General features: G+C 37.1%; 1 protein-coding gene across 4 annotated transcripts in view; it reads right to left on the bottom strand.

Moving 5' to 3' along the window:
- Positions 1 to 294: 294 nt before the first annotated feature.
- Positions 295 to 9,873, bottom strand: part of gramd2aa (GRAM domain containing 2Aa) — a 35,837-nt gene continuing 26,258 nt past the window's right edge. For 3 of the 4 annotated variants that reach the window (XM_007548988.2, XM_007548992.2, XM_007548991.2), the window contains exons 4-12: positions 9,740 to 9,812; positions 7,863 to 7,966; positions 7,310 to 7,408; positions 6,880 to 6,951; positions 6,715 to 6,771; positions 5,597 to 5,798; positions 3,337 to 3,430; positions 1,873 to 1,977; positions 295 to 1,217 (exon numbers count right to left, since the gene is read on the bottom strand). In XM_007548988.2, the coding sequence (XP_007549050.1) occupies positions 1,214 to 1,217; positions 1,873 to 1,977; positions 3,337 to 3,430; positions 5,597 to 5,798; positions 6,715 to 6,771; positions 6,880 to 6,951; positions 7,310 to 7,408; positions 7,863 to 7,966; positions 9,740 to 9,812 (810 nt within the window). In that variant the 3' untranslated portion in view covers positions 295 to 1,213. The remainder of the gene's footprint in view (positions 1,218 to 1,872; positions 1,978 to 3,336; positions 3,431 to 5,596; positions 5,799 to 6,714; positions 6,772 to 6,879; positions 6,952 to 7,309; positions 7,409 to 7,862; positions 7,967 to 9,739; positions 9,813 to 9,873) is intronic. The other variant, XM_007548989.2, reaches the window with a different exon arrangement.

Raw genomic sequence — 9,873 nt, 5'->3', positions numbered from 1 at the left:
GAGAGATGAGAATCGAGCAAATTGTGAAGGAAGGCAATGGCCAGGCTAAGGCTAAGGTCTATTATGAGGTAAAAATTACAAATAGCACAATCCAAAATCAATTACATCTTGTAGAGGAGCATCTTTTTCCCGAAGTTAATATTTCTCTACCCTTGATTTACAACATTGGATAAAGTTTCAGTGATTTTCCAGTTCATCTTGAAAGGCAATTAAAGAACAGGATAAACAAGAAAATTTCAAGACTGTCGCTCTTTTTGTCGGAAAGCAAAGCAGAAAGCTACAAAGTCTTTGTCATTTTAACATAGTCGCAGATTTAATTTAAAAGCATCCAGAAATACATCATCATCCATAGAAAATCCATTAAATATCCTCAGACAAACATCATAAAACAAACACTCTGTTTGACTCTTAAAGACTAACATCTTCACTTGAAATGTTTGAGTAAAAGAATCCAAGCAACTTTTTTTTTTACACAGATATTCATAAATGTGATGAAAAACAAAATTTTATCTAATCACTCCACTCTTTTTTAAAGCTATTATTGCTCTGTTTCACTAGAAACAAGTGAAATCTCTGTGCTCACATGACCTTCTTCTGTGAATACCTTTAAGATGACAACTGAGTACCTTTTACTGAAGAAAAAAAAAAAAACACGATACGACACGTGGCTGAAACGATTCGGACTTCATCTTTACAAGAAAAAGTGCAACGTTACTGCTAGTTTTAACTCTCCCTCTAAAATTAAACTAGTTTGCTCAATTAGTCAAAAATATGTTTGATATAAACAAACGGCTCACTCACGCTGGCAGCCATCAAAAAAATACAAACATTTCCTTCTTACTTACATCTCAATATTTTAACATCAAACGTCTTCCTCATCCGTCTGCACAACAGAGCAGTGAGGATTCAGCAGCATCTTTTTCCCCCCCCCACTTTTCACACTGAAGCACATCTGCGATATGACCTGCTGACAATCTATAACAAAATCTACTTTCTATTTAGAAATAAATATACAGTCTGTTTGCATAGTCTGGAAGTGATCTTGGGTTGGGTGGTCGTCCCGGACCTTATAGATGCCTGGAACCTTGATGATGCAGCCGAGGAGGGATGGAGGGTTTGTTCTGATCCTGGATCTGTGCTGAGGTGGTGGGTGGAGGGGGGGCATCATCGGCTCCAAGCTTGAAGAGAGAGGGTTTAAAGTGGAAGGCAGAGGTTACCTGGAACAGGAGAAGACAGTGTTGTTAGTGGAAACCTAATGGCACAGATAGTTTTTATCCCTGTATGCATAATTATTATGTCCTTACATTCTTAGCAACAGAACTAGTGAAGTAGATGAGGTTGGGCAATATGGATTAAAAATGAAATAATACCAAATCCGTATTTAATCTGTTTTATTTCCTGGTTTCCTTTAAAAAAAAAATAAATTACAAATGACTCACAAAAGTGGCTTTTATTTCAGTTCCCACTCCTGTGAGTTGTACGACGGAGTATTAGGTTCAGGCAAGGAGAATTCTTGTGTCATTACAAGAATATTGTGTAATATTAGGTGAATAAAGATGCAATTTGACCAGAAGAATGTCTTACATTATGGAGGGGGGTGGGGGGGAGTAATTTTAATGAGAAAAAAGCTCAGAAAAAGTTACCAAAATATGATGTGAAAAAAATAGCTCCACTAGCGTTCATGGCGTGCGAAAAGCGCTCGTTGGCAATGAAAAGTTTTACAAAACTTTTGCTCAAAACTTGCTATTCAGTACAAACATGAATTGATTTCATCTAAGTATGTACAAGATTTCCACTGTTTTGAAGAAAACATATCCGTCTTTGTTACTTTATTTATTTTTTTTTTAGTCACACTGCCTGCAGGTGTGTTACCTCTCTCTGAGGGGCAGATTTGGGTTACTGAGGAAGGAGAGCTGCTGCTCCAGACTGCACACACGAAAGGCCAGATAGCACGATGAGAGGATGAGGAGGATTATTCTGATGAAAGAAGAAGAGACAAACACATTGAGATGCTTCTGTAACACCAAGGAAGAGAGCTGTAATGTTTCTGAATGAACACTGGGGGGCGGTGTTTGCTGTCCTGTCATGTATCCGTAACAGTTGAAAAGAAGAAAGCTAAAACATTTGCTGTATTGTGTTTTTACTGTTTTCTAATTTCCTTCAAACTTATTTTCTTAATTCTATTTTTGTCTTAATGCTCTTCATTTAAAAAGTCTTAGTCTTATTTGAACTCGTCCCTTCCTCTAACAGCTGACGCAGGAATTTACAAAATGAACGAAAATAAATTGAAACATTGTGGACAACATGAGAAAATGAAAATACGTTTATGATTAATAAATTCTTTTGACATATTCACACATTTATGTTTAAAAACATTTACATTTTATGAATCAAAACTGAAAAAATGTAGAATTTTTATTATTATTAATTGTAAATAAAATGAATACAAAAACAAACTTAAAGTTATTGTGACATGAAAGAAAGAAAGAAAGAAAGAAAGAAAGAAAGAAAGAAAGAAAGAAAGAAAGAGAGAAAGAAAGAAAGAGAGAAAGAAAGAAGGAAATACATGAATAAAACATACGACTGGAGCAGAAACTAACTAATGAATAAATTATTATGAGTGAAAATTAAAGGGCAAAAGAAATAACCTACAAATATAACCCTATTTCCCAATTAAATTACTTTTTTTTTACAACATAACTAAATCAAATAATAAATATGGATATTGATACTAAAGTAAATTATGAATAAGAAAAAGTAAATAAAACAATTGACTCATTTTAGACGTCTAAGATTATAGATTTTAAATTATTTTGTTGAATCTTTTTGTTGGGTCGTTTTAATTGTTTCTGACGATGATTTTTCCCAATTTTGCCATAAATCTATAACACCTTTAATTTTATGTTGTGTCTAAATCTAAAACAGCTGCATAAAACTATACTGATTACAACTATTATGCATGATATGTGCTTTGGGTGTGTATTTTATGAGTGAATGAGGTTGAGCTCTATTTCTTCACTCAGCAGGTTAAGCTTGCTAATAAAACAAATGATGTACAGAAATAGATGACAAAGCGCATGTCGCTCTGTGACATAATGTGAGAGACATTGTGGTGAGCAACGGTTCATCGGAGGGCGTTTCTCTGTGGACTGAGTGTTTCAGCAGCTCTCATCTCCTGTGACTGAATCACCTCCTATTTATATCAGCACATTAAAGCCCAGTGTGTGTGTGTGTGTGTGTGTGTGTGTGTGTGTGTGTGCGTGTGTGTGTGTGTGTGGAGCTACGAGTCAGCTGTTGGAGAAGGTGAAGGTGGTGTGTGCCCCTTCATCCACTCACAGCAGGGTGAAGAACTTGAGCAGCTGGTACTCCATCTGACCCAACTCTGCCACCGGCTCTGATAAAAGACCTCTGTCTGTTTGCAGACCTCTCTCTGAAACACACACACACACCATAACACCACACCATTAACATTACTCGACTGTCCTACATATTCCATTTTTTAGCTTTGACTTTTTGTGAAAACCTGAGTAAATGTGTGCTCAGATTAAATCTTTAAATCTTTCCTTCGACATAAAAACTGTCGAAGGAAAACGTTTAAAAATCTGTGGCTGTCAGAAAAACTTTGTTTTGTGGCAAAATTCTCATTAATTCTTGGCTATAAAGCTGTTTCCTGGGTAGTGAGTAGCTGCTGCTGCTGCTGCTGCTCATCATCTTATAACTGGACTTTAGTGGGTGAACTCCATATACTGCCACTTACTGGCAACATCAGAAAAAAAACATGTAGCCAGAAATGAAGAGCACCTGTAGATGGTTTTGCCAGTCTTTAGGAAAAATAAATATTGGTAGCTTCACATAGCGACTAAGGACTAATTGTTAACATTTCTGTCTTTATGCTGGGAGGAAATGGCAAAGAATCGTGTGTTCACTAGTGGACATCGTGTCTCATTCTCCATATTTTCCCTGATCTTTTGCCTATTACTTGTGACTGAGTTGTTGTTTTTTTTTAAATACGTCAAGTGTTTCTGTAGTAAGAATAAACACATTTTCACTATAAAACTGTAACTTTAAGTTGTTTTTAACCAAAACATTTCTACCCAAACTGGTGGCAATTTCTAAGATAATATTAGTGTCTTTTTTTTTATGATGCTTCTTCATATTACAAAAAGGCCAGAGAAGTGAAACACAGCTAAACAAAAACAAAAGTTAAAAGCACAAAATTTTTTTCTTGGTTTGGTGAACATTGTTACAAATGGAAATACAGTATTTGGCTGCTTATATTATTTATGCTTTGGTCCTTAATCGTAGTATTAATTTATGTCTCATACACACCTGAGCGTCTAAATGCATGTTGTTCATATGAGTGAACATATGAAAAACTCCTGCAGCTTAATTATTATGTTGTTAATCAAAGATGATTTAAAACAGGCAGAAACATGCACAGTGGGGTCATCATAACTCACACATACAAGGGGTTAGGAGTAGCAGCAGGTTAAAAAGTTTAGTTAAAACACAGCGCCATATAATAGGCAGTTTACTGCATTGATATGAGTAAAAATATTTAACTATTCAACACTTCTTAAGCTTTTGATTTCAAGCAGGCAGAACCTGCTATCATCCTCTGAAGTGCTGTTTATTAGTAGTTCTTATTTTGACTTTTGATTAGAGAAGTGGATAAGTGTGCGATAAAAGAAGTTTCAGGCCTTGAAGTTACATTTAGAGCAGATGAAGTGGGTTTGAACGTCACATCGTTCAGAAACAGGAAGGAAAAGACCTTTTTTTTGGTTGGTCATCTTTTTTTGTTATCCAACGTTTTTAGTAAATAAAATTTATGAAGCAACCTTGATGGTGCTAAAATCCTCATTTATTTCCGTCAACTTGCTAACTTTGATGTATTTTATGACAAAGTGTAAACACTTTTCATATATTGTGACAGCAAGACGCTCATTATATGCGAGTTGCTATGAAAACTGAATCAATGGGATTACCATGCAGTTTATCACCTTCTCTGTTTTGTACTTATTTTGCAGCCATTTTGGATTTGAAGTAAAAATTGTTGAGGAAAAAAAACTAAAGGAAGGTCTACTCTGACCTGTTGGTGATGTCAACAATAAGCATCAGGTCTATGAAATATTCAACATGCTGCCCAGAGCACCAAAACATTCATCCATCCAGAATTTTCCAGAACATGGTTCACGGCAGACGTTTTGTTGTGATAATCTCAACTTAATCCGCACGGGCACAAAGCTTTTTAATACAATCCTCCACGTGATTTAATCTCCATCTTGTTGCGTAAGAGAAAAAAAAAATCCAAACAGAGATCATTCATTTGCTCTCACATTCATACAAAAATGGGAATCCTATTTTGTGTCCCACGGTGGTTCCTGTCCAGATTTAGCAAAGGGGGAGCTAAGTTTTTGTTTTTGTTTCGTTTTGTTTTGTTTTTCTGGCTCGACCTTTTTAATTCAATTTATAGAAAAGTAAATTCACCTCTGGAAAATATTTTCTGGACGAATGTTTAATAGCACTGACTAAATATGTGCACAAAACATCAGAGACTGAATAGGTGTGTGTGTGTGTGTGTGTGTGTGTGTGTGACCTTCCAGTGGCGGCTCCGTCTTGAAGGGTGTGTCTGCTGCTCCCAGGCCGCTGGTGGAGCTGCCCAGCAGGTCGGGAAGGGACAAGGACACGGACACCACAGACGGTTTCCGTCTCCATTTTAACACCGACGGGAACTCGTCAACCACTGGGAACTCATCCGGAGCCGGGAACTCATCCTGCAGCACAGCAGAAAGACGAGGCTGTCCAGTTACTCAACAAACCAGTTCACGAACATTTATGGTTCTAACCTGACATGAAGATGAAAATATAACACGGCTGTTAAATAATTTACTATTTTTCATTTAAAGCATAAAGAAATTCCTGGCAACATTTTTTTCCAATTCATTTTTGAATAAAATAAATAATCATTTGGGTCAGGAGTCCCCCAAAAAACTATTATCAGGATTTTTTTTCTTTTATTTGCTTGTTTTATAATTTATATGATCTGTATACATTGGCAAAAAGTTGGAGATTATTCTGATGCTGTATGTCCGGTTATTATTATTATTATTATTATTATTTGCTTGTTCTGTTATGAGTCAGTTTGGAATCAGTTTGTTTTTGTGTAATGTTATTTATTACATAGTAAATTCAACAGGGATATGGCCACCACAACATTTCTGATCATTACTGAGCTGGTAAGTGACACGTTTCATCAAACTGAGATAAAAGGTAGGTTAAATCAGTCTTCCTTCTCATTTTCAAACACAAAAGTAGTTGATAAGCTTATTATTTTGTTCTTGGTTATGTAATCACATGTTTTCTCTTGTCCTACTAGTTACTTGTTTTCTTTGTTTTTAGAAAACCTGTTTGAGAAACAAAAATCTAAATAGTCTTTTCAACTGAACATGCTCACTTTTGTTACAGAGAATATCAAGGACAAGCCAGGAAGCTAACAGAGCGCCGCAACACAAGGTGACCTCAGAGAGCATCGGGCCAACCCGGGGAATAATTCACCACATGGCTGCAGCTGCGGCAGAACGATCGATCGATCTCCTCTTTGCGAAGTCGACCCTCAGCTTCGGATCGTTCCGCGCTTCATAAAACCCATCAACGGCGCTTTTGATGGCTGAATTTGGACGATTTTACGGCGTTTTGTGAAAGACTTTCACTCACCAGCGATAAGACCGGCTCTTCCATGAACTGCTTTAAGCTCAGGCTCTTCCCATTGACCTGCAGGGGGAAAAAACACAGACGCCTCTTTATTTGACACGCTGCCACATGGACTTAATGAATAAGTACACCTGGTGTGTGTGTGTGTGTGTGTGTGTGTTCACGGACCTGTAAGTGTGTGCAGATCCTGCGGAGGACATCATACACACTATCTCTTGATAGCAGGGAGACGAAAACATACTGAGGAGATAAAAGAGAATAACAGGAGTTGTATTAACTATTATTCCACCCACTGTCCTGCCATGACGAGAAGATAATCAGTGTTATTCACTTCACTTGCTAGTGGACCTAATGTTTTGTCTAATTAGTGCACTTAAGGTCATTATTAGTGATTTCAGCTGAAGTCTTTCACCTCTTCTTCGTTGGTTATTTCAGTGGTTCCCAAACTTTTCAGCCTTCTAACATAAAAAATTATTCATACCCAAATATTTTTTTATGATCCCCTATAAGAAACTAGCAGAAAAAAAACAATAGGCTAACCTTAAATTAGGCTAACTTTAAGTTGTTAGTTTATTATCTCTCTGGCTGAAGCGTCTACCTTCTGGTTGGTGTCGGTCGTGATGGCCAACCCATTGGGCACCAGGCCGGCCGTCTTGTGCTTCTTCACAAGTCGCACAGTAACGACGGGGATGGCCACCTGAGCAGAACGACAAGGAACTTTTCAGGAAGACACAAACCTTGGATTTGACCTCTAAACCGCTAGAGCGAGAAAGCAGGAGAGAAAGAGCAAAGAGACGGGCCCTGCAGAAAACCAGCAGGGACACAAAACCTGCATTATTGAGTCAGAATGTGAGGAATGCGGCTTCAATAAGTGGCTTACTGTCACTGAAACCTCTGGAGTTTCAAGGAAATTGAAGGAAGAGCTGGAAAGTCCAACATCAAAGTGAAACATTTCAGAGACGAGTAAAGTTAAAGGTTAAAAACACGAAGAATAAAGACAGAGGGACTTCCAGTTTGCTCCTAATCCTGATTGACTTCCAGCGAAACCATTTGTAAAGCTGTGCAATCAGCTTTGCCAGGCTGTGACTTTAAAAGTCGCCCGGATCAAGTTTCCCCCACAGTCACTGTGAGTTTATTAAGCTGCCTCCTACCTTGATGTCCTTGCCGAAGAGGTTGGCATAGAAACACAGCCAATTTCTGGAGATGTAGAGGCGGCCCTGCAGGAGGATGTCTCTAAGAAGAGCACAGGAGTACACTGACAAAAGAAGAAGCACAAAATACTTAACAAGAGCACAACAGTTAAAGAAACAACACACGTCCGACATCCTGTAGTTTAACATCACACAGTCCCAGACGGAAAACTCCAAGCAATGATCAGGAAATAAAATAAGCAGAACAGAAGTTGACTCAGTGCTGGGGTTTGTTTTATACTTTACATGTTTCCAAATCAGGACCATGTTCTGGTTTTGAATTCCCAGGATGAAACAAAAAATATTCCCCAAAGCCTGGAGGACGGTTTTCTAACGATGCATTTGACTGAACTTTCCAGATATTCTCACTGATGCAATACAGAATTTCTCCACTTGGGGGCGGGGAAGTTAGCCAGGTATAAAAATGTTTTCATGCAGGAACTTACGAAATAAAAAAAATAAAAGGGCAAGGATTAATGAGTTGCAACAAATGTATTTATTTATGCAGAATAAATGTGTTTTTTTGTCTTCGTCTTTCTATTTTTAAAGCTTTTAACAGTTTTTAATAGTCAAAAACAACAATAATAATAAAAAACACTAGAAGCTAGAGTATTTTAAAATTATGCACAATAACAAAATTTGGCAAAAAAAAAAAATCCTGCGATAGTTCTTTAAATGATGGATTTCTTCTAAACTTAAAAGTAGAAATGTACCTACAGTTTTAATTTCTATGCAGGCATGTCCAGCTGACAAAGAGGAAGACTTAAAAAAAACAAGAAGAAAACTGAATCCACTTCCGCTAAACTGATCTGTTTTACTCAATATTTACTACTAACATTTTAATTAATACAGAAAAGGTTGCTAAAAGCTAAACTCTGCACTGCAAAAACACAAAATCTTAAGTATTTTTAGTCTGGTTTCCCTGTGTAAATATCTTAGTATCCTTGAAATAAGACAAAACTAACTTACAAGTAACTTTTCTGGAACATATAAGAGCTTGTTTTAAGTAAATAATTAATTAATATTGATATTTTTAAAAAGTCCACTGGCAGATTGTTTCACTAATAAGATATTTTTCTAGTGCTATAAGGGACTGAAAACAAGCTCCCCTATGTTGCTGAAAAGTTACTTGTACGCTAGTTTGATCTTATTTCAAGCATAGAAAGATATTTTTACTAGAAACTAGACAAAAATATTTGGTAAGATTTTGTGTTTTTTGCAGTGCGTCAGCAAGTCACAACTTCGTAAAATCAGAGGTTGGAAATCGGCCCCAAATCTCTGTCCCAGTAATTATTTTGATAAATAATAATATTGAAGACCATTTTAAAGTGATATACTGATGATGGCATAATAATGCAAGTTTGCCCTCTCAAAGACTAATAAACTTTAATTTTGTCAAGAAGTCTTAAGTCTGGATCTGAATATCCAAAAATGAAACAAAACAAATAAAAAACACTTAGAACAAAAAACATTAATGAGATGCATTAATGTCTCTGTAACCAAAATTGCCCTTCAAAAAACCATTAATAATCAGAATGTGAATCATCAAGCTCATTTTAACTTATCATGCGACTAATTGATCCACTGATCGATCGCTTACTGCTACAGGCAAACTTCACCTAAAACAGACACATTTTTAGTTACCTTGTTTTTCAAAGTTTAGACACAAATTGATTTTTTTTTCAGCTGATGACATCACCACAAAATGACACAACAACTTACACACACGTACACCCACGCGCGCACACACAGTCCTGATTTCCTCACATGGCAGGTACATGCTGTCCCGCCACAAGCAGCTCATGCGCACAGTGTAAAAGCTGACACGGTGACGGTACCTTTCATGAGGATCTCATCCTTGGGCACGCATGGGAACAGTTTGTGGTACTGCGAGTTGTACTTGCTGACAGTCTGTGCAGAGGGACAGGGCAGAGTCATGAGCAGCTCCTTGGCGGACCGGCCTGCCCGCACA

This window comes from Poecilia formosa, unplaced genomic scaffold (assembly GCF_000485575.1).
Source record: "Poecilia formosa unplaced genomic scaffold, Poecilia_formosa-5.1.2 Scaffold29, whole genome shotgun sequence".
NCBI lineage: Eukaryota > Metazoa > Chordata > Actinopteri > Cyprinodontiformes > Poeciliidae > Poecilia > Poecilia formosa.
Note: the sequence above shows the minus strand (reverse complement) of the source record. Positions and strands in the feature narration are given on the sequence as shown.